This window comes from Melanotaenia boesemani, chromosome 21 (assembly GCF_017639745.1).
Source record: "Melanotaenia boesemani isolate fMelBoe1 chromosome 21, fMelBoe1.pri, whole genome shotgun sequence".
NCBI lineage: Eukaryota > Metazoa > Chordata > Actinopteri > Atheriniformes > Melanotaeniidae > Melanotaenia > Melanotaenia boesemani.
Genome location: NC_055702.1, coordinates 16644971 through 16670250, shown reverse-complemented (window position 1 = coordinate 16670250; position 25280 = coordinate 16644971). Strand labels below are relative to the sequence as shown.

The following is a 25280-nucleotide window of genomic DNA, read 5'->3' as shown; positions in this document are numbered from 1 at the left end:
ATTGATGCTGCATGACTTCAGGTTAGCCAGCAGTTTTGCTTTATCTTTCATATTCTGTTTGGTGAGCAATTTATTTTTGAGATAGAGATTTCAAAATATAGCCGGTGTCTTCAGCTTTATAAATAATACAGTTTAGACTACAGGAGCTTTCATATTATAGCCACATGCATCAATAACCAAAGTCCATGTTGCAACAAAAACAAACAATTAAAACAAGAACAAAATCAAAACATGTGGCTCTCCTGTGTTGGGAAATATATCGAGCTTGTTCAGTGTGACTCTGTGGGCCAACAGGAAACTCTGCTTTATGTATGGAGTCATGTCAGGTCAGTAGGCGGCACTTCAACTCGACCCAGAACACGTTCAGTTCAGACAAAATGAATGTAAATAAATGTGTCCTGGATCACTTCTAAATGTGATATTACATCTCAATATATAGCAATGGTGGCATTTTGGTACCATGGTTATAAATCTGTGGACTCAAATCCTGAATGAAAACACTTCTAAATGGCAGAAAATTTCTCTGGAGACTGTTGTTTTCTGGGCCTAGAAGGACTTAAACTGTCTTACAAAAGAAAAACAAACACTAATATGAAGGTTGAGCTGATCAAGTTGCAGTTGGATTTGAAACAAAAAAAATATTGTTCATTGTGGTTTAATAAATCAGATATAGTGTGTGTTTTGTTTTAATTAATCAGCATCAGGTTTATTTTTTTTTTTAATTTATTTTTACTTCATCAAATATCGAACCTTTGATTTGCTTTATATTGGCCAGTAGTTCACCTCATTTTCATTCAGTAGATACTGTATTAATTTCCTACAATGGCCATTTCTAGATGTTACTTTTGCAAAATTTTAGATTATCTAGCAGGAATTTCTGGCTCTTTTGAGATACTCACCTGCAGGTTTTACACATTTCCCTGCTTCAACAAACTTTATCCTATAAGTTTCCCATTGGATAAAATTTTTATTATTATTTTTTTTTTTATTTATTTTAAATAAACTGGACCAATAGCCTTTTGTCCTACACAAGCTTGTTAATAATTTGAGTCAGTTGTATTGAAGCTGTGAAACAGCTAAAACATGCAGAAATGTGGCCCTTGAGGACCAGAATAACCCCACCATATTGTGTCAAAATATGTAAAATGAACTTAAATCTTTAACCTCTGATATAAATAAGCTACAGTACAATCTTAACATTTTCTTTATTGTTGTCCTCAAGTGTTACACGGTAAAACTGCAACAGGGGGGAAAATTACAACTTTTATTTACGACGTTTTTGTTGGTTTCAACTTGCAGTGGAATGGGGTGCTCCGGTTAGCACTGTGAAAAAAGCAAAGTGACATTTTTCCAGTTGACTGTGGCCTTCCTTTACGGAGTTTTTATGTTTCCTGTGTGACTGTTTGGGCTTTCTCTGGTTGTTTTATCTTCATACAGTCTTAAGACATGCATGGTTGTCTGATTAGTATTTAAATTGGTTGTTGATGTGGATGGGAGCATGCGTGGTTGTCTGACGGAGTGTGTTAGCCATGTGACTGACTAAGAATGTTAGAAAAAAAATTTCCTCTATTTTTGTCTTATTAGTAGTCACAGTAATATTACACTGCAGTTTTTTTTTTGGAAACTTATCACTGGAAAAGTATTGAAGATTACCAATATATATTGTGTGGTAAATCTACAGTAACTTAGAAACAAATTCAAATAAATAAATAAAAAAAATTGGAAACTGCAGTAATGGAAAACTATAATAGAAATACATGACTTTACTGGTAAAGATGCTGCCAGTTATTTATATTGACAGTGTTTTGTTTTTGAATTGTGCCATCTAATTAAGTTTAAGTGCACCCAAGAGGTATTTTAAAAATAAAATGCTTGCAACTGGCAAAAACAAAATATAGATTTTTGTTTATGTAAGAAAGATAGTCCTGGTTATCTAAAGGCATATCCTCCCTCTCACCTTGTTTATTCTCTTTTTGTCTAAGGACATTTTGGTCCCATGACAGATGAAAAAATATTGACAAGTGACTGAGAGGACACAGACACAGCTGACAGCAACTGCGTCGGACCGAAACAAACAGGATAAGCATTCATACATGTCTGTAAGATGATGGAGTATTCATTTCACTCTAGGCTGAAGTGTTGTACAACTTGTCAAACAACGCAGATTGTGGAAAGAGGAGGATGTGGGCGCCTCTCGGAAGGCCACATGAGCTTTGCTGCTTGCTTCACATCTTTACATGTTAGGAAATGGCTTTGTTCTAATCGGTTACGATATATATGAAGAGATAATGAGATTGCATTCTGTGCTGACAGAAGGGGATGATGACATTGATATGAAATAGCTCTGGTCTTCCCGTGGTCTCTGTGTGCGTTCTGTGCTGATATATCTTTGTGCAGTGGGCTGTTTGACCTGCATTGGTTTAGGCTAATTTAATAAGAACAGTGCTCACTTTTATAGACACACAGGTAGGAGTCTGGTCTGTTTCCTTACACCTCCCTCAATAAAGCTCAGAAAACAAATGAAGTGTTTTGCAGAGCTCATATTCACAGAGGAAAAAAGTCCTTGTGTATCATTTTGTGGAAGACATCAATGAACATCGCGACATACTGAGCAAACAGATTCCCGCTGGCAATTTTGCAAATGTAGATGTGACATGTGAGTCTGCGCCCAGCATGATGTGATGGGACGGGAGGGGAATTCACCAACACTTGGCTGCTGCTACCATTAGCATTAGCATTGTTCACACATCTCCTCATCCTAGGCCACTTCCACACCCCTCCCCCTCTTCTCTGCCCCCATCTCCCCAACACCACCACGTCTCCATCCTCCCCCTCCTCCTCCCTGCCTGGCTGCGTCCTCTCTTTCCTGTTCTTGCTGCGGTGTTGCTATAGCAACGGAGAAATGTGGGAATACCTCCGTCCTTCAGAGTGCTGGAGAGGCAGAGAGGAAGAGGGAGAGGATGGGAGGCAGAGAAGAGTTTTGGGTAACAGCAGAAGAAATGAAAGGAATGGAGGGAAGGTAATGTAGAAAAGAGTACTTAAAAGACAGAAAGAGTGGTAACTGAATGGACACCACTGCTTGTCACTCAGTTCCTGACTTCAACCCTTCGTTTCCTTGCTCTGCGCCATAAAAAGCCACCTTCACATTGATATTCAGTATTGGTGATGAAGAAGACGCCACAGTTGTCAGAGTGGAGGGTGGCTTGTGCACGGTCGGGGTGGGTTTGACTTACATAGCACAGTGTCGCACAGCCATGGTGCAGTTTTATGCCGAGCCTTACGCACACCATTTGTTTGACGATCCATGTGTTCTGGATGTCTCCATTTGTAGTGAGGCTGCAGTTTCCATGACAACGCCCAGACTAAAATAGCACCCCTCCTCCCGTCTCTCTCATACACATAACTGTTCATTCCTGATCTTGGACCGCATTCTATCAGGCTGAGATGTCCCATACTGCTCATCTCAATCTATCATATGGATTGAAGCACATGTAAGCTCTACCTTTAAAAGACACACATACACACACACACACACACACACACACACCCACCCACACACACACACACACACACACACACACAAACATGCATGCACGCTCATCACATCTCCTCCCACCTCTTATCTCCCATTTTCAGTCTCTCCGTCATTCTGCAACAGATTCTGTCAACATGCATCAAGCACTGTGTTGCCATGACAACGGTCCTGAAAAATTACTGCATTTATTTTAACAAAAACAAAAAACGAGTAATGAAAACAAACACACACACACACACATACACACACACACGAAAGCCAAAACAAAAGCAAAGCAACAATAGCTGTTTGGTAGAAAAGCAAGGAGGAAAGATCAAGTGTGAGTGGTGTGCTTCTTGTTTGTGTTTATACTTTATGCCAGTGTGAATGGCAAACAGCACATGAAAAGGGATGCGGGGCTGTGTACGTTTTTTGACCCAACAATGACCTTTTCAAAGAAGCACATATGGTGGTGTGTATGTCTTTTGACTCCATATGGTGTAATTCTTTTCCTCTGCTCCAACTTTGGGGCATGTACATATGTGCTGCTTGGTAGAAAGGTACAGGTGGACTTACTGACCCATTTGTGCAGGTATGGCTTTTCAAAGCCTAACAGTGACAACTACAATGAATGTGGATGAGTGTGTGCATGTGTGTGCCTGTGTTTGCCAGTGTGGGGATTGCTTTACACAATTGTGACTTAACATAGAAAGAAACTTACAATGGTGGAAATCATATCTTCTCCCCTACTGTTTACTAAGGTCCTTTACCTGATTACAAAAGTTCTATATCATGTTAATTGATATTTTTTTTCCTTTACATTTCAACTATACAAAGGGTTTTTAATTAGTTTAAGCATTTGTGTAACTTTGCTTCTTCAATCAAAGCCAGCACATACAACATTGCCTAAACTATCTTAGCCTTAATAAACATAGTAAAGTAAGGAAGATATCAAACATCACCCCACTAAAAGTAGAATAGAATATATTTTAACTTTCTTTTGTGTTACAGAAATAACAAAAAAACAAACAAACAAAAAAAAAAAAAACCAAAGGAAACAATCATTTTTAGTTCAACACAAATGGTAAAAGAACACAGAATACTTTTAAAATGAACATCTTCACTGACATTGTAAGAACAATTTACAGTCTTAGTGCTGTAAAAATATTATTGTTAGATTATGTTTGGATTATTGACAATAAAAATCCCATTTGAATACCCTGTGGACAGTTTAGTGTTTTACCCAGAAGTTCTGGGGCCTGCTGTAGCTTTGTCTGCACCACGTGATGACCAACAAGCTAATTTATTTTCCTTTGAGTGACAGTTGTAGGTAAACTATACCCCGGTGGTGGCTCAGGGGTTGTTCATTCAAGCTCCAGCCCCTTCATGTGCCCTTGGGCAAGACACATTGCCCATGATGTACTCATTAGTGTATGACTGTAGATGGAAAAAAGCACTGTATATACTGAGTATAAATTCATAACAGTGTGTTTGTGTGAATGGGTTAATGAGAAACACATTGTGAAGTACTCTGTAGAACTAAAAGAGATTAAAAGGCTCCACATAAGTGTGGACCATTTGCCATTTTTGTACATCTCCTATTCACTAAATCTCACCACCAGTGTTGTGGAGCTGTGCTTAACATGCACATGGTATTTCACAGCTGAAGTGGAGCTCTTTCAAACTGACAAACACTTATCACTAAACCACAATATGCACTTCACTGCAATGCAATTTTTAAAAAATGTTATATTTTCACCCATTTGTTTAAAATAGTGCAACTATGCTTTGACCTGTTTTTAGGAGAGGCAGCACAAGTCTGCTATTTTGTTGACTGTAAAAACAAATCACTCAGCAGGACTTAATTTTTAGTTAGCCTTGCAGTACATGAGAAACTGTGTGTGACTGTGGTGAGTGTTATTTTTTTAAGTTTCCAAGCTCCAAAAAGAGTGTGAAAGGCTGATCCAATTTAGGCTAATCCAACAACAGATCTTATTACATTATGGCAAACATTAAAAATAAAATAATAATAGGAAAAATAAAATAAAAAATACCAATGAAAAAAACCAACAAAACAATCAAACTAACTAACAAAAAGAACATTAGAGACACATTCACACAAACTGAAGATTTGATGCTGGGAAGATCTAAAATATAAACACACACATACAAGCCATTGCCTTCAGGTAAAATAAAGGTTGATTGAATAATATAATGTAATTACTTCACATGTCTGTTTTGTCAGCCGTGTGTCAGTGTAATGTAATTCCACACTGTATATTATAGCTTGTGAAAGACTTGTTGGGACCACAACAGAACTGCTCATTATGTGATTCAAAAACATTGCTTGAAATTTTAAAAAGAACTTAAACTTATGAAGGGGAGAGAAATTGATAAGATGACAATAGATCGTCACATGTGACTGTTTTTGTTTACATCGGAAATCATTATTTCTTTTTTTACTGCTGTTTCTGCAAAGTCAGACAACTCTACACATCAACATAATTTCTTAACTTGTGCAGCATTGTAATATTTTAAGTTTTCAAAGGCCTTCCAGTGTAGAGACTATTCAGTTAGCAAATATAAAAAGAACACTTACATCTCATGGGTCCTGTCTCTTGGTTGAGATGGATCCCAACATGTTTGTCAATATCACTCTGAGGGTCTCATAAGCTGTGTTTCCATTACCCCTAGAATTGGGAAAAACCTAAATTTTTGCTAAAATAAATCCTACCTTTAAACTTTTAGACCACAACAACTCAGTGAAAATATTGAATCAAATTAGGAAAACACTTGCATTGCCAGACGTCTCATTACACACTCCAACAGTGTATAATTTGTTAAAACCAGGAATTATGGCCAGTGTGTCTGAAATGGAGGAAGGAAGAACAGTGCCACATTAAAGATCTTTATATTGGTGACAACTTTGCATCTTTCCCTCAACTCCAGAATAAGTATGAACTCCCCCAGTTACATTTTCTCTACAAATTAGACACTTAGTACAGGGAACACACCAGAATTCCCATCTAAACCATCAAGCCATACTTTCTATGATGCTATTCTTCTACAAACAAATTCTAGAAGTCTGATTTCCCACTTTGTTAATAGTTTTTCAACATCAGTTGATCGAGGATCTTGATGTACCATTATCAGATGACCTCTGAAGGGAGTGCCTGTGTTCAGAATTGTTCAATTAATTCTAGATATAAGCTGTGTCCCAGTTCAAGGTCTGCACACTCTGAAGTGCAGATTCATTGGCTACATATGTTATTGTGGTGCCAAGCACTGTCCCATTTTGAAGGAGCCTCTGAATCCACACTTCAAATTTGTACTTTGTTTGGCCTCAAAGGAAGGCTGCTCATAATGCATCCTTCACGGCCTCTTTTCTCCCAAAATTCATACGTTTTTTTTTTTTTTTTTTTTTTTTTAACTCCATCAAAAACATGTTTGTTAAATGGTGGCATTAGAATTCTGTAATTCTGTAAAGAATTGGCTGGAAAACAACAGAGCGTCAGGCATTTTTTTTTTTTTACATTAGTGGGCGTTTACGTTCACTAAAGTTTCCATGATATGCAAACTTTTCAGAGGTTTAATGATTCAACATCCTACGTTGCTGCTATGGGAAATTCTCGTTGGCTAGGTAGACTGTCCAAATTCACGAATGTTAAGCGGACTTAAGCGGAGTGTGCAGACTACATAGAACACTCCATAGCCTACATAGTCTGCACATTCTGTAGTGTGCAGCTCCTGAATTGGTACACAGGTACAGGCTGATTCAATTTAAAGTCATACACAGAATGCAATGTTCAAAAAATTTAATTTAGCTGAATAGTTGACTCAGTATCTCCCATATGTGACAGATGTGGGACTGAGAAAAGATCCCTTTCACATTTATTTTGCCATTGTCCAGTTCTGTACAAATTCTAGCAAGAGATATTTCATTGGTTTCCAACACAGTACAAAGTAAACATGCAACCTGACTGCACTTTAGCTATATTTGGCTGTTCAGAACTAACAGTGACCTTTCCTTGCCACAAAAGGCAGGCTCTCAAAAAATTCATACTTGCTTTTAAACTGGAAGCCTTGTTTTAGAAGGTTGTTTCTTTTTGTTTTTCCCCCCTTTTTTCTATTTTTTTTGATTGACATGTATATTGTCCAGTATAGTGTGTATGTGTTCTAGAAGCATGAAAAAAGTGGCCCTTTTTGTTTTTAAAATATTGTTTCTTTCTCCCTTTGTTTGATTATTTCTTGCTTTCTTTGGGTTTGTTTTGCTTTCTTGTAGCAATTCTTTTGCCCTTAAGGATAGATAGATAGATAGATAGATAGATAGATAGATAGATAGATAGATAGATAGATAGATAGATAGATAGATAGATAGATAGATAGATAGATAGATAGATAGATAGATAGATCAATTAATTAATTCCAAAAATGTTATTTTATTTACATTTATCTGAGGACACTGCAAGGAAAGTACTTAAGACTCAGTTGGGGCCTTTCTGTATGGAGTTTTTATACAATATAAAACTGTTCCAACTAACAAATTAATCGCAAACGGATTGTAGGGATTGAAGTGCATGGATGTTTGTCTGTATAAGCCAAGTGATTGATTAGTAATGTACCCCACCTTTCACCCCATGAGAGCTGTAATACACTGGCTCCCTGGGACCCTGAACAGAATAGAAAAATGATGCATTTTACACAGTGTCCAAACTGCTTTAGAAATGGAGTTTCCAGTGAGCATAGATTATCTTGGTTAAGCAAAGACGCTGACAGTGGTGTGTGCTCTTTTATTGCAGATCACTATCTGTGATCCTTAATTTAATAGATGATATATTTATGTATATCTGACAAGCCACCTCTGTGGATTCTGTAAATTACATGATTCAGTAGATCCTATCTTACACTTATCACACATGATGTCAACGCTGTATGGTTTTAAATCTTCACACTCAGTAATCCCATTCTATCTTGTAAAGCTGCTTTGATACTAACACATACTTACATGAGTGCCAAGTAAGGGAAAACACTCCAGGCCCTGTAATTGTGCGGCCAAACCCACAGCAGATGACGTAGCAAGTTATAATGAGTGTTTGTTGCCCTGGGTCGGTGCACATGTGTGTTTATGCATGAGGGGAAAAAAAAATCTGAAAGCCAGGTGGGAGCATCAACACTAACCACTTCTTTGTCATGGTGTTATAAACCCAGGGCGTTCTTAATGACACGTGACTGTCTTTAGAGGGAAGCTGTCCACAGTTTGAATGCCTTAACATGCTTCCTTAGGATCAAAAGCTGATTCAGAAATGTCTATCTAGCAGGCTGTCAGGTCGTGAATACAGCAGGGAGTTGACAGCGATTTGAGCTCCAGTTGACGATGAAGTACAGAGGGAGCAGAAACTCATGAGAAGAGAGGGAGAGAACAAGGTCAGGTAGGTGGACTGCAGTTTTAATTGATCATTTAATCAAGATGACATAACACATCTTTGCTCAACCTTTGCTTGACCAAGTATTCAGTATTTTTTAATCCTTTTTTTTTAAAATAAATTTTATATTTTTGGCTCTGTTTTCTGTCACATTAGGAGGGAAAGTTTGCAGAGGAGGCAGAAATCAACAAGTTACGAAGATGCAGAACTTGCAGATGAGTTTTGCCTGTTCATTTATCCTTTGCTGCATCTGTTTGACTGAGTCCCGACAGTTGAAGTTTGTTGTTGCTGTAAGTAGTCCCGTATGTGTCTCTCATCTACACTGAATTCAAAATCCCAATATTTGCATTTAATGTAATTTTATATTCAGCTGCGTTGCATCAATAATGCATCATGTATACAATATCTGCAAAGTGTTACTGAAAGCATTTTTTTTGTGATTTGCCTTGATTTTAACATAATCTGGAAGCTATTTCACTTCGCACTGTTGCTGATTACATTGTATTTGCCTGCCCAGTGAGAATTATTTTATTCACATTTTTATCACAAAGGATTACTTTGAGCCTAAACTCCAACAGTGTCAAGCATATCTCTCCTAGACACTGCTGCTTTGTTCATAACCCTCTTTACATAACACCACAAAACACAGTTGACTTATGTAAGGAGATACTGCAGTCAAAAACGTTTAAACATTTTTTCCTCAAAGCACTGGTCAAATTGGAATGTTTTATTTGTTTTCTTTATTTGTTTGGGTACTTGATGTTTCGTCATATTTCACACACTTTTAATTGTATTGAATTTGTTGAAATCTCAGGGTACTCCGGCTTCCTCCCACCGTCCAAAGACATGCATTTTAGGTTAATTGATTGCTCTAAATTCTCCCTAGGAGTGTGTGCGAGTGTGAATGGTTGTTTGTCCCCTATGTGTTGGCCCTGCGATGGACTGGTGACCTGTCCAGGGTGTACCCTGCCTCTCACCTGTCAATGCTGGGATAGGCTCCAGCTTACCCGCGACCCGTAATGGACCAAGCGGTACAGAGAATGAATGAATAATTTGACCAATTTAATTTTTTAATTTAAACCAAAACAAACACATAAATAAATAATCTTATTTATGGAATAAATTGAAAAGATATCATGTGATGTAAAAAAAACTTTAAAAAGGTGGCTGCCAAATGTCACATAAAGATTAGTTTTCATGTGTCAACTATTATTGATGAGTGGGGAAAATGCGTAGTGTGGACATGCAACAAGGGCTCTTTTTCATACCATTGATCCATTCATTTATTTTCTTTACCACTTATTCCAATTCAAGGTCACAGGGAAGCTGGAGCCTATCCCAACAATGAACAGGCGAGAGTCAGGGTACACCATGCACAGGTTGCCAGTCTTTCACAGCTTTTCGTGCTAATTTCATTAAATCAGTAGTTCCAAAACTGGGGGACCCAGAGTTATGGCAGGGTAGGTCCAGCAAAACTATACTCACTATACACCTCCTCACTCGGTGCAGTCATTAGCTCTCATGGTTTCGCCTACCACTGCTATGCAGATGACATTCAGCTTTTCCTTTCTTTCCCACCTGACGACACAACTGTCTCAGTGCGAACATCAGCATGCCTTGCTGATATCTCTTCATGAATGAAGGACAGGTCACCTTCAGCTAAATCTGTCCAAGACTGAGCTTATTGTCTTTCCAGCCAATCCTTCCTTACCGCCACAGATAAGCGTGCAGCTTGATTCTATCACACTTGTGCCTACGTCTTCTACCAGGAATCTTGGTGTCATGGTAGACAACCAGCTGACCTTTAAAGACCATGTTGCCTCGGTTTCCCGGTCTTGCCGATTTGCTCTCTACAACATCAGAAGGATCAGACCCTACCTGACTGAACACACGGCCCAGTTCCTGGTCCAGGCTCTGATCATTTCACACATTGACTACTGCAACTCCTTACTGGCTGGCCTGCCTGCATGCTCAGTTAAACCTCTGCAGATGACCCAGAACGCAGAAGCACGTCTGGTCTTCAACCAGCCCAAATGAGCTCATGTCACTCTGCTGCTAATTGCTCTTCACTGGCTTCCAGTTGCAGCATGCATCAAATTCAAAGCTCTGCTTTTGGCTTACAAAACAATAACCTGTCTACCTTCACTCCTTAATCCAGAGCTACACTCCCTCTTGACAGCTACGCTCTGCCAGCAAAAGACGCCTAGTGCTCCCACCACAACGTGGCGCAAAATCAGTAGCTAGACTCTTCTCCTCTGTTGTCCCACGGTGGCGGAACAATCTACAAAACTCCGTCCAATCCGCAGAGTCCTTATCCACCTTTAAGAGCAAGCTAAAGACTCAGTTGATTAAGGACTATTTCGACACTTAGCTTAACTCTACTACAGAATGAGTTAGATAAATTTGTCCAGCTTTTTGGCTCAACCAAGTACTGAAGAAGCTGTTTGCACTTATGCACAAGTTGATATTGTTTGATGAAATCGTGATGTTTGTATTTAAACAAAATGACTTACAAATCTACAAAAAAACTTAAAAAAAAAAAAAAATGATATGCACTGCCTCTAGCACTACATGACAGCACCTGGGTCCAACTGGACTCAAAGCAGTCTGACTATCACTTAATTATGATGTCCCATCTTGTTTGAATGCATTCTTGTGTTGTTCTTACTCTCAAATGTAAGTCGCTTTGGATAAAAGCCTCTGCTAAATGACTGTAGAATAGAATGTAGAATAGAATAAATAAAATTTATAGTTTTTGCACTGCTAGTTAAACATGGACAAACTGTGTTGTATGCCTCAAAATATCTCAAAAACAAGTTACAACACTACTTGTGGACTTTCCATCCTGAACACAAAGAAAAGCATGTTGATTACTTTAGAAATGAACAAAATTTTCTTATAAAGCAGAGTTGTTTTACTAAAGCAGAATCTATCTAATCAAAAGCTCAACTCACCTGAAGTAGTTTGCAGTTTCCTGATTTAAAACACCTCACGTTAGCAGAGGAATTCATCATTCTTTCTGCCACTGACATGGTTTTAGCTAATGAAGCAGTAGCCAATAAAGTAAAGACTATTTTGTGGTACATTTCTTTAAACATTACTTGTAAGCATCAGGGTGCATGGGGTAGTGGGATCAGAAGGGCTTGACATAATTGTTTTCAATGAAAAGGGGGCTCTGCAAAAAAAGTTTGGGAACTGCTGCATTAAATGATGTCATCATAATTGATTTGATTAATTTGATTAGGACAAAAGTTTTTAACCTGTTTTAAGCAAGTGCTGAGATTTCATTCGTGGAAATAATGCAAATCAGTACATGTATAGAGATGAATATAGTTGAATATTTAAACAAACAATTCAGAACACTTGTAATATAAGTTATTTATTTGATCCAGTTCATGTTATGATTTTGTTTAACAGAGACAGTACACATCAATAACCCCTGCTTTTAACCTGTAGTTCCTGGGCTGGTGTCACTGAGTCATCATTAAAAATTAAACAAGCACAGACATAAAACCTTCACAGTACAGAGCAAATAAAATGCTAGCATCCTTCTTGTACAGTAAAAGCAAACTCATGTCATACATGCAGTCAGGTACACGAGGGGCGAGATGGCGGTGGATAATATTAGCCAGTGAAATTCAACCCTGAAAGACGGGATGGGGAAGTTTCATGACTTTGTTGAAAGTGGTATTGTTTATCAAAAATCAGATGTCAAATTTATGATGTAACACTTTTTAATATATTTACCAAGAAAACTGTAACTTTATTTTTACTATGTGTATAAATGTATGACTGAGGTCTGAGTACGGTATATATTGCATGTTACTTTTAACTAAAAAAAAACAAAACAAAAAACAACCAAACAAAAATAAAATAATAAAAAAAAAACAAGCAAACAAAAAGTGAACTGGAGATCATCAGTTATCTTTACAAGGTTTGTTGACTTTACTCGGTGGTTCTTGAGGTTTAACACTCAGCTTGTTTGTAAAATATGTGCACATAACTTGGGCGTCAATGGGAGTGAATCACTGGTTTACAGTGCAGTTAAATCTTACTGTGGTGTCTTGTCATTGCAAATGAAACAGCTCTAGAATATGTGTCATCAAAACAGCTTAAATCAGGTAGATGTGTTAACAGTCTGAGGTTTCTGTTTCTGATCTTTGTGTCAGGATGAATCTCTCCCTACACAGTGCAATGGTAAGCAGATGGGCAGCAGCAGCATGGTATCAGAATTCATGTGATATGATCTGTTCTGACTTTTAAGGTGTTCCGACATGGTGATCGATCGCCTATTGAGTCATACCCCAGGGATCCACATGGGGAGGGAGTGTGGGCTCAGGGCTTTGGACAGCTCACAGAGGTACATGATGTTACTCTGAGTTTGTGTTGTGTTGAGTTTCTACTCAAATCAACATTATTTGCAGAGTTTTTAGGGTGTAAAGTGTTGAATTCCATGTGTGTATCTATTTTCCTGCACAGGGTCAGGTGGGTAAAATAAGCAATAGAGGAGAGAAAACATGCACTCATAACACAAAAGATAAAAAGAATATAAATAAATAAATCAAAATTGGATTAACAGCAATGATGTGCAAGAGGGATGCACATTATTCAGGGTCATTGCTACACTTTGCAAGTTCAACAAAAGTAATCAAATTTGTGGTTTCCCTCATAGCATGTTCCACATGCTTTATTGAGACTGTCCTCTCTCATAAAATGTGCCCATAGGTTGTATGTTTTTGCAGGCAGACCCTACTATCAAATCAGTTCTAGGACTATTCTACCTCTAGTGGTCATGTCAGTAACTTAATGTGAAATGTAAAAAAGAGCATTCACAATGTAAAAAAAAGGTATTTTACCCCTAGCCATGACCATCTTATGAACCTAGCCAGTAAAATTTTTTATCTAAGTGATTTGGGTGTTTTTGCAAAGTGCTGCCATGTTATTGACCTGTGGGGGTACAAAGAATTGTCACTGAGTGGTACCCTCAAAGGTACTGCTGCTATACCTTATTGTACCTCTTATCCCAGTTTAAGAATACTGGTCTTTATAAGGTGCAAATTGCAAGGTTACAAATAATTTTCCATTGTTGAGGTTACTTTAAGGTTAGGTACTTTACTTTTTGAGTGAGTGCTGTTTGTTAGGGAGATACTTTAAAGATTCCTTTTAAACTTGTGTTTGCATAGGCAATCAGATCTATTGTGGACATAATTGTTCACATACCTGCTTGTGTACTACACTTGTTACCGAAGGATTCCTCTAGGGGGCGCATCTGAGAAATCAGACTGATTAGAGTGGCTAAATTTGTAGGGATGACAAAATGATAAAGATGGTAACAATAGAGAACGTTAGTAAACCAACAGCAGCTGTATTGTAGATGAAATGTAAGGCCCTTAAAACAAGCTCACCGTGTCTTTTCCTCAAAACCTTCCGTAACTTTTACCTCTGTCAGTCACCAGACCTGCATCTGGTTAAATTGGTTGTGACACTGCAACTAGTGCTGGGGTGTCAAATATTGGTCCTTGATGGCTGATATCCTACAGGTTTTTGTTGTGCCGTAGCTCCCAATCATCTGATTCAAATCAACAGCTTTTTCACAATGAACCATTAATTTCAGTTAGGTGTGTTGGAGCAGGGAAACAACAAAAACCTGCATGGCACAGTAGTTTGACACCTGTGCCCTAGTGGTTATTTGGATACTTGAACTTGCAAATGCATTGGGTTATTTCTCTGGACATGCACAAAAGATGCTCCAGCAAATGCAATATACGCATATTCGTGTGTAGATTTATTTAAAACAAGTATATCTTTTTAGTTCTAGGTTCAATTTAAGGGCTATGCCCAAACAGCCAATATCTTCATATATTCATGTCACTAGGGAGACTTTTACTGTATCAAGCTGCATTAAATTTAGCTTTTTAATTTTTACAATATTGCTTACGTATTCATTTATTCATTATTCATTTGTCTGACTAGACAGATCAAGGATACATTTGCATTAGAAGTAAAGGAAACAGACAAACAAATATGTTGTGTTGTGTGTGCTTCATCAAATATTTGTTTTTTAATTTTCTTAAATTGCCAATAGTTTTGCAAAATGCTGTTTATTCTAAAAACGCTGAACAAGTTACCAACCTGTCAAAGGTTCAATTAAATTTAAATTTAAATCAAAGATAGCTACCCAAGTACAATAACAGCATAGCGACAGTTTTACTGTGTGTTTAATGTTTACATTTTATCCTAAGTGTCATGCTGATTTATACCTTGTGATGGGAGAAATCATGGTTTATAGAGTAATAGAAATACCTTCCAGGGATAATGCTCAGTTTGCAGACAATAAGCTGTAGGCACAGTTTATTATAGATGCAATACTATTTTGTGCTTTTTGATGCACAGTGTTTGGAGTAAAATGTATAACTTTCTAACTCATACAAAGTTGAGGGGGAGAAAATTAACTGTGCTGCTGATACTCCCTTCAGCTGGGCATGAAGCAGCAGTTTGAGCTTGGAAGATTTCTACGGAGGCGTTATGGAAACTTTCTCAGTGAAGATTACGACAACAAAGAGGTGAGTGAATTTGGGAATGCATACAGAGCATGCATAAATAGTTTTTTTCCCCTCTCCCTTTCAGTGGCACTTAATCCTGTTGTCATCCATGTCCTTGCCCTAACATGTTAAATCAAGTTCATGTATCGTTACCATCTGTAATGGCTGTAACTACATACACAAAGTTAATGAGCATGACAGATTAAGGTGATTTCACTGCTGTGGCCTTGTTATATGCTGAAACATGTGGGGTAGAGGAGCCCCAGGGCTCTACAGTACGTACAGTACAGTTGGCAGCATGTAGATTCAGATTGCCCCTTGGCTGCAGGCTCAGCATACTGTCATGATGAGAATGTGATTTCAGCTTCTTTTATTGCCACTGTTTTAATTTTTTTCCTCCACACTAACTGCCTTCACTTCTTTCCACTTTGTGTCTCTTTACCCCCTCCCTCTTTAAATCCTTGCTCTCAGAATAGATCTTAAATAACATGCAATTACCTAAAAATAAATCTATTTAGTACCTGTTGTTGGTAATTTGTTGCCAAAGTCCTTGTTAACTTGTGCTATACCTTTTCCTGCTTCCATGTTTGTTTAAATTTCACAAAAGGAGGGGGGGGGGGGGGCATTTCACAGGAGCATTCAGCCTTATCAGTGGGATGTATTGTGTGCAAAAAATTGACACAGAGTGACAGAGTGATATACATGAGCAAAGGCTGATGTCAGAAGAGATCACAGCAAGACAGATCTTTCCCCCCCTCCTTCTCATTCATTTGGATCTTCTCTGACTCCCCTTCTCCTTTGCTAAAGGGAATACTTCAGATTATTTACACATATAGGAATAAATGGGAAAATTTGCTTTGCATTTTTATAAGATTAAACATAGAAACGTAATAAATTACATCTCATCTTTGCAGTTGCAGATGTAACTTATTTAAATAACCAGCTTCAACTCCCATTTCACTAAAACGCAAACTAAGCCTGACACAACCCATTTGGAGCAATGTAACCTTTCTAATGCCATGTTCTCCCCATGTTTACAACAGTTATATGTTCGGAGCACTGACTACGACCGTACTTTGATGAGCGCCCAAGCCTGCCTTGCTGGGATGTATCTCCCAGCCAGACGCCAGCCTCCCATCATGCCCCAGTTACTGTGGCGGCCGATTCCAGTGCACACCATCCCCAGAGCCCAAGACAAGGTGGGCTGCTGTACCACATAAATATTTTGTTTTTACCCAGCAGCCATGCACAGTTGAATACAAGTCTGCTCAAATTCGTTTGAATCTGCAACTCCATTCTGCTGTCATTGTCAGTCTCAGTTATAAATGGGCTGTAAAAGTCCTACAGCTTTTAAATGTGAAATAAGGACAGAAATGCAGCAGATGTACATTATTTCTACTGATGTTTGCTCCTTTCTTTGATTTCCAAAGCTGTTGAGATCTCCAGGGAAAGACTGTTCAAAGTTCAGGGCACTAATGACAGATACCTTTGAGAGTGTTCCCTACCAGAGGTTCCTCCGGGCTCACCAGGTACAACTGACCACAAAAAGAAAAAAAGTTCTATGAAAACAATTTCCTGTTGCTTATCATCCGCATTCTGTTAAAAGATATGCTCTGCTCACAACTCATTTTATGTTCAGCATCCCTTCGTCTTGAGTAATGTGCCTATTTTCTAGGAAAAGCTTGTTGGTAACTGATATTTTCATACCATCAGATTTAAACAATCAAAACTACTGTGAACAAGTATTTTCCTCTCCTCAGCTGTTTTTGTTCTCCTTATCCATGCCTTGATTTGCAAATTAGCTAACACCGTGAAATGCACATTTCAGTGAAATATATCCTTCACAGTTGTTGCTGCCAACGTAATCAGCACCTCCAGTGGACGTGTTAGTTATGCAGTAGACATCATGTCCTCTCACTGATTTTTCTCAGGCACGGTGACTCCAATGCCTACAAAAAGCTGCACAGTGCAATTTCTCTCACATTCTCAGAGACACTAATTAACGGTTGTATTGAATTAGATAAAGAATTACAATGAAACAGTTTTAATTAAACAGGGTCCCATGTGCTGCCTGTTGAGATGGTGATTGAGATCAGGCCAAGACCTCCTGTGTTGAATTTTAACACCCTCTGCTGGAGGCACTGTACCTGTAAGGTATATGCATAAACCAGGTGGAATCATTTGTCACAGTGTTGTCTGATGAGCAACAACCACTGCACCTGTAAATCCTTTTAATCCTTTGAACTGAACATGCACTATGCTATTTGAAATTTTAATCTACAAACAGTTATGCTAATGTTCCTCCATAAAAAGCCACAAAAAGTTTAATTATACTCAGAAAAATGGTAATTAAAGTAATGTTTTCCCTGGAGTATTAGGGTTTTAATTGATGTCCTTTTTGTTTTTACCTTGCAGTACTTTGTGGAAGGTCTCTCCAACCACACTGGCTACCCTGTGTCCAAGCTGGTTGGTAAAAAAATATGGAGGGTCTATGACACCCTCACCTGTCAGGTATATCTCACAGCTAGAATTTCAACATTATGAGGCTTGCCAATAACCTGCATTGTACAGAATGCAAATTCAAAAACCAAGATCAAGAATCAATTAGAAGCTGCAGAATAAACAGTGTGAAAGACAAAGTGAAGAAAGAGGCATAATCTGCTTTTCTCAACACATCCGAAGAGAAATGAAAAATGGGCTGGAAGTGTAGGGAAATTATTTTCATACTTAAAATCGGACATGAATAGGACAACATATGGAAATAATAATTAAAGCGTTATGACGTGTGGATTCTGGGCCAGGTTGAATGCGCTCATTCACACTTGCAAAATGAGCATCTGTTATCTGCCGAGTAGCTCAAAAATAGATGGGATAATAGAAACGAAGCAATACAGCCATTTAGCCCTTATTTGTTGATGTTTGTGTGTCGTGAAATGTGATTAGTGGCACCAAAATTATTTCTATTTTCTTGTGCAGAGGATTCATAACTTAACTCTCCCACAATGGGCCACCCAAGATGTCCTGGAAACCTTAAAGGGAATAGCAACCTTTGAGGTCAAATACAGCATTCTCAGTCACAAGCGGAAAGAGAAGGCCAAGCTCTCGGGAGGTAGGGGAGTCAACTAGAGGCAATTCATTTACAGGGTATTTAGGAGAAAATAAATATTAGTTGAAAAAAGCTCTATGCATCTAATGCAACTGCTGGCTAAGGCTTTGTTAATATCTTTGACAGTGTAAAGCACAGGGTCATGTTTCCCAAAGGAATATTAACACATATGAGCTAATGGGACATGATTACATAGCTTAAACAAGATGCTCAATAAGGTCAAAAGGATTGTGTTGGTGTCTGAGGAAAATTCATTTGCAGTCTTGACACTGTTAATTTACCAGGGGTCCTACTAAACGCCATCTTGAGGAATTTCTCTGATGCTGTGGAGCAAGGAAAAACTCTCAAATTCATTATCTACTCTGCTGTAAGTTTATTGTTTGGATACATGCACACATTTATAATCTATCTCACAAACTGCTGGTTATCATCTCCTCACCTCCTTTTTGCTGCGATGCTCGTTCCTCTTTCCAGCATGACTCTACACTCATCACCCTCCAGGCAGCTCTGGACGTGTACAACGGGCTTCTTCCTCCCTACGCTGCCTGTCAACTCTTTGAGTTCTACCAGGAGTATGATGGGTAATGACTTCATGCACTTTTCTCTTTGCATATTCAAGTATGTTATGTAGGTCAGTTGCAGACACACACACACACACACACACACATTTGGAGCTTTTGCATTCCACTGTTTAGCTGCACAACCATTCAGAAGTATTTCTCTTTTCAGTTGAGTGAAAATCAGGCATCTATCCAGGACTGCAATGGCCAAATCAGAGCATGATACAATCTCATTTAAATAACACTTCCCATAACTGTGTAATCCCATTGTATTCATGCTAATAATTACTCAGATCCTATTCACTGGCACTTTATTATCGCAATGAATCCTGGCGTGACCCCTACCCCATCCCGGTGCCAGGATGCAACGGGTTGAACCCCTGCCCTTTGTCGCTGTTCACTGAGCTGGTGCAGGACGTAATGACAGATGAATGGGAGGTTGAATGCGGGTTTAGGACAAAGTGGTCGAGCACAGGTGAATATCTTGTATTTTTTATTTTTCTGCACTATCATTTGCTTCTGCTTCAGTACACAGCATCATTATAACAGTCACTTTGTGGACCCAGTGTAGGTATACTTTTTTTTTCTCAATGAAATACTGCTTATTGTCAATATGTCAAGGTTTTTTTTAAAATATCTTACATTTATATGTACTAAAACATTTAATTGTTGTCTCTCATAGGTATCATCACAGCACTTGCAGTGGCAGTGGGACTCCTGGCAGTGGCACTGCTGTTCAGTATAGGGATGGCCATCCACAGGCGGAGGACAAACTACTCTAGGGGCGTGTAGTGTAAACGATTACCACACAAGTGTAAAAATTACATAACTATGCATCGTCAAAGTGGAAACACTTCTCATAATCATGTACTATATATATTATGAATCAGTTTAATATTTGGATTTTGTGTGGAAAGTTTAGGAGGTCTTTTCTTCTTTGAATTTTGTGTGTATGATTTCAATATTCACAAAAGTGATCTTAAAGCAAGAAATAAGATGTATTACAAATTGACAGAAATTGTAACAGGCATCAATTAAATTTATTTGATTCACTCTTGACAATGTGTACCATTCTTAGTGACATTCACTCTTCATTCAGGTTTTGGTTCATATGATTTCACATTCTTTGCTGTTCGGTTTCTCATTTCTTGTCTGCCTCTATGAAAACTGTGAAATGACAGGAAAGGTGATGTTAGGCCTTGTTGAAATAAGCACACATATTATAACAAACAATGTGCAGTAAAATACTCTGACAAGAAACATGATAAAGTTTTTCAACTTTTCCACAAATTATCCATAGCTGTCACCCCAGAATTGTATGCTGGGATGTGGTGGATGTGGCAATTGAGACATAAATAGTGTCTCGGTTAGTTTAAGGCCTCTTTGCATCCTGTAGGTTGCATTTATTTTTAATGAGCAGGCTTATCTTTTTGTTTTGAGTTTCTACTACCATAATAAAACCCAAAACATAGTAATTGTCGTCTCAGATTCTTTCTGTTCTCACCTCGGACATCCAGCTTGCACTCCACTTCATCCTTGCCCAAGTCGTTGACAGCCATGCAAGAATACTGGCCACCGTCAAAGGTGCTTGGCTTACGGATGTTGAGGGTCAGCACTCCTTGATTGTTCTGCATCAAATACTTGGGATCCTCCCCAATGATCATTTTGTTCTTCATCCAAACAATCTTTGGCTAAGATACAGACAAGTTTCATTGATTAAAATAATGGATGCAATAAAACTATTCAAGTATTTTAAATAAATATATAAGTTGTAGTCTTAAATAGCCTGTTACAAAACACAACCTTTTTAACCAGATGCACAATTCCCTGTAATTTTCCTAATTTTTTCTCACCTTGGGGAAGCCTTTCACAGCACAGCTGATGGCAGTGCTGTAACCGGCTACAACAGATCTATCCATCAGGGGCTGAGTAAACTTGGGTGCACAGGACATGTCTTTTTCCTTGTAGGGGTTTATTTTATGCTCCAAACCTTTGGAAAAAAAAAAAGATGGATGCCAGAGAAATATTTTTCATTTTGTGTAAAATGCAGAAAGGTGGTGGATTTCACATTTTCACATAACAGATGGTTGCCAGGGAAGAATACAGCTTACACTTCAAAGCTAAACATACAGCCCACATCCTGCATACATTGGCTGAGATGTTGCTCATGCACACACTGTCACACCTGTCTTAGCAATGACGGCTGTGTTCTTGCTGAGGCGCGGTTCCTCACTCAGGCCGCAAAGGTTCTCGCTGTAGATGCGGAACATATATTCATTGCCCATGACCAGATCTGAAACCGTGCAGTTTGTCCTTCTGTTATGCTCATAAACAGTGAACCATTCCTGTAAAAATAAAAAAAGAAGCCACAAGTTTATATATATATAAATAACCACAGATCCTAACTTTGTCTTGTAAGGTCATTTTTAAAAGAAGCAAGGCTAGAAACACTTCTACTTTTTCATTTCTCACCTTGGTCTTCATGTCAGCTTTCTGGATCATGTATCCAATAATCTCACTGTTGCCATCATCTTTGGGGGGGTCCCATTCCAGCGCTGCATTGAAGCCCCATACATCAGTCACCCGGACATTCAGAGGAGGCCCAGGCTTCTCTGTATGCATCAAGCATTTTTGAGTGAAATTACAATTCTGAAACTGTGATTAATTTTACACAGTCATGTGTGTTTTATCACTTAGATGGCAACTTTCATTGATAAGACTCATTATTGTCTTGATACAATACCAATAATCCTGATGCTAATGGTCGCTCTGTCCTCCATGTTCTCAATCTGAAGAACTAGTTCATATGTTCCTGAGTGCTCTCTCTCAGCTGAGCGAATGAAGAGGATGCTGTCCACATTTGAGTTCCGAACGTTGACCATTTTGGGGTCAATTTGTTGACCATCCTTGTACCAGGTTGCAACAGGGCGTGGCTTACCCTATAAAACATAACTTGATATATCAGACTAGCATAAAAGTCCTCAAGCAGATTTACACAAACATGTCACAACAAAAGTTGGAGATGCCAAATGTAAACAAAAAGTCATTAGCCATATTTCAAGCTATTATGTTAGTCAATTTATCATACAGAAAACTTTCTCAACTTTGAAAATGAGATATTTGACTATTTTTAAAAAAATATTAGTTCTCCTGAAATACACGAGACCTCTGCCTTCGTGGAGGTAATATTAGGTAACAGGTCAGTAACATGATGGAGTATAACATGAGCACCTTAAAGAAGCAGAGTTTCTTAGCTAGGTAGCCGAGCAAATCTTCAGCAATCTAAAACTGCTTTTTAAATTTGGAGCATAATTCCTATAGGAACATTTCCAGAATCTTTTCCCAAGAGCACATGTCATACACAAATGCAGGTTTTAGCTCTCCTTTCCTAAGACAAAGTTACGTGTGAACAGAAATGGCACCGCCTTCTCTGGGACAAAGCTGATTCAAAATGGACTGAGTCAAAGAGGAAAACTATTCTGTGGTCAGATGAGTCACAATTTGGTAAATTACAAATTTTACATGTCTCAACTTTTTAAAATTGGGATTAAATGATCTAACTAAAGCACCTTTTTTTTTTTTTAGAAGTGGATCATTATTTATTGATTAAGTTGCTTCCCAGTCTTGGAGAAAAAAGGGTTCCTTGTCTTGTGATGCTAATTCTACTTAATTATTGGCACAAGTTAACATGACTGCTCTAACCTGGAAGGGGATGGTCAGGTTGATCTTTTCTCCTACTTTCCTGATGTACTTTGTTCTCAGGTCACGAGGAAGGCGGATCTTTGGATGTTCTAAAACAGATTGGGAGACCAATTAAAGCAGGAGACATCTCTTTAGATCTACCAAACATAAACCATAGAAAGTCCTAAAAAAAACGTACAAAACGCATATAAATAAGCAACAAAGTAATTAGTTGCTTTTAACATGTAAACCTGTCTGACTCACCAACTATCTCACGGATGGTGACAGGCTGTGCTAGTGTAGCAGGTGGACTGCGACCAGCAACGTTTACTGCCACTACCCTGAAGTTGATCTTCTCTCCCACGGGAAGGCCACGCACTACAAATCCCTGCCTATCACACAGATCCTTGTTTGCCGCCACCCACTCAGTGTCTGATGAAAAAATAGAACTGTATGTGGTAAATCACAGTGGAGGGGGATTTCAGTCTTGTTTTTGTTTTCTTCTGAAAGAACTGTTTTTCAGTTATCTATCAAAGTTAAAAACACTACTGTAAGTATAATGGTGGTCTCATTACCTCCCTCCTTGCAGTATTCAATAATATAGCCATCCAGGCCCCCGGCTCCAATCTTCTCTGGGGCGAGCCATTTCAAGCTGCATGTGCTGTCTGTCACATCGTGGACTGTCAGACGTGTTGGCTCACTAGTTGGGGCTGAAGGAGACAGAAAAGGAGACTCAAGAGAATAACTGACTGACTTGGCCAAAGAGGGGTGAAACACAATGACACTGACACGATGAATCTGAGAGATTTAATAAAGATGGCAGTGAAACTCACCAATCGGCATGAAAGGTTTGGAGCTTAGACTTGGTGGAGACATGCCAATGCTGTTAATTGCAAAGACCCTCATCTCATACAAAATTCCTTCAATCATCCTCTTAGCCTCATATGTAGTTGATTCATATACATCAAAGTTGAGCTTAGTCCATCTGGAGGAGCCTTTCTTCTTTCTCTCCATGAGATACCCTGGCGGGATAAGAAATAATAATTCAAGTTGAAATACACACTATTAAACAAATTAAATTTTCTGCTCTCTTATTTGCAGCATTCTATTTGCCATTATTTACCTTTGACTGGTGCACCGCCATCAAATTTAGGAGGGTCCCAAATGATGCTGGCACAGTCCTCTCCCACTCCTGTGCATTTGACGTTCTCAGGAGGGTCAGGCACGTCTAAATCAAGATTGATGTTGGAACTTGAATTTCGTGAATTTCGAACACAGCACACTTTGATACTAGATTACACTAAGGGATATGTGAAACCTTCACATACCCACAATCTTCACAAACAGCATGGCTTTGTCCTCTCCAGCTGGGTTGGTAACACAGATGGTGTAGTTGCCCTCATCCTCTCTTTCTGCCCCCTCGATAACAAAGCAGCTGAGGTCTTTCCTGGCCTCTACTCTAACACGCCCTTCGGTTTCTGTGACTGGCTAAAATGTAGGAAGAGTGAGTAGCACCATAAATATATAACAATGAGATGTCCATTTACACTAGTTTGGTGCAAAATAACCTTAAATGAAAAGGTTTTTATGGGTGCAGAAGTCAGATTAGTTAGGATGAGAGTAAAGCTTTAGAATAGTGCATGAGTCAGCTACAATGAGTTAATCAAAGAGTGAGTGTCATACAGGTGGACTCTTTAAAACATAACATAATATACATTAACTAGATGTGCACTTTGACTGTGATTAATTTAATTTAATTTAATTTAATTTAATTTAATTTAATTTAATTTAATTTAATTTAATCAATAAAAACTTTCCCAAATCTCAATTTTATAGCAGTTATGTGGTTAAGTAGAGATGTAGGGAAATCATAGGCACAGTCAACCTGGTCTCATCCTGGGATTTATATACTTGTGGTCCTCAAGAACGTTTTGGAGGATGGCACATCGAATGAATCAGAAACTATTTTTCTCCTCCTTATTATGCCCAGTCTTTACATAATCTAAAAATCTCATAGTTGTAGAATTTTTATTAAGCGTTTTTAGTATTTTATTGTTGTTGCTTATTTCACAGCAAGGATGAAATTAGATTACGCTGACTTGTTTGGTGATGGACGGTTTGTCATGTGCAAAGTGCAAAGTATAGTCCACATTATTTGCCTGACCTTGCTTTGTTAAGTAAGCTTATATAGTAATAATTTATTGAACACTTTGTGATAAATTTTATGGAAAAATTTTTCAGTTCCTTACTTGTTCTCCTTTGGACCAAACCACAGTGGGTGCAGGTTCTCCTGTGATCTCCACATCCAAACGAAGTTTGTTGCCCGCCACCACGATGATGGTGTTCTGGGAAACCATGTTTCCAGTGGTGTCCAGGTGGATCTTTGGAGGATCTGGTTAATAAACAGTATACAAATAGAGAGTCTGAGTGGAGCATGATTCTCTAAGGACAGCA

The 25280-nt window shown here is 38.4% G+C and overlaps 2 protein-coding genes across 7 annotated transcripts in view; one reads left to right on the top strand and one right to left on the bottom strand.

Annotated features, from left to right (window-relative positions):
- The first annotated feature begins 9 nt into the window (after positions 1–9).
- Positions 10–20204, top strand: LOC121632700 (testicular acid phosphatase homolog). 3 transcript variants are annotated; one of them, XM_041974384.1, is made up of 13 exons: positions 10–326; positions 8833–8943; positions 9094–9227; positions 13202–13297; positions 15414–15500; positions 16523–16678; positions 16910–17008; positions 17895–17990; positions 18456–18588; positions 18870–18952; positions 19060–19166; positions 19439–19620; positions 19828–20204. In XM_041974384.1, the coding sequence occupies exons 3-13, from the start codon at positions 9138–9140 to the stop codon at positions 19935–19937; spliced, it is 1239 nt and encodes a 412-aa protein (XP_041830318.1). In that variant the 5' UTR covers positions 10–326; positions 8833–8943; positions 9094–9137; the 3' UTR covers positions 19938–20204. The 3 variants fall into 3 exon arrangements, with proteins under 3 accessions (XP_041830318.1, XP_041830319.1, XP_041830317.1); XM_041974385.1 differs by having other exon boundaries at positions 8830–8943; XM_041974383.1 differs by lacking the exon at positions 10–326 and having other exon boundaries at positions 8756–8943.
- The window catches only part of mybpc2b (myosin binding protein Cb), a 22465-nt gene continuing 16847 nt past the window's right edge, over positions 19663–25280 (bottom strand). For all 4 annotated transcript variants that reach the window (XM_041974379.1, XM_041974381.1, XM_041974380.1 and 1 more), the window contains 13 exons: positions 25076–25218; positions 24155–24314; positions 23950–24054; positions 23660–23848; positions 23402–23536; positions 23091–23258; positions 22848–22936; positions 21889–22084; positions 21618–21757; positions 21331–21490; positions 20999–21135; positions 20650–20836; positions 19663–20312 (listed from right to left, as the gene is read on the bottom strand). In XM_041974379.1, the coding sequence (XP_041830313.1) occupies positions 20287–20312; positions 20650–20836; positions 20999–21135; positions 21331–21490; positions 21618–21757; positions 21889–22084; positions 22848–22936; positions 23091–23258; positions 23402–23536; positions 23660–23848; positions 23950–24054; positions 24155–24314; positions 25076–25218 (1835 nt within the window). In that variant the 3' untranslated portion in view covers positions 19663–20286. The remainder of the gene's footprint in view (positions 20313–20649; positions 20837–20998; positions 21136–21330; positions 21491–21617; positions 21758–21888; positions 22085–22847; positions 22937–23090; positions 23259–23401; positions 23537–23659; positions 23849–23949; positions 24055–24154; positions 24315–25075; positions 25219–25280) is intronic.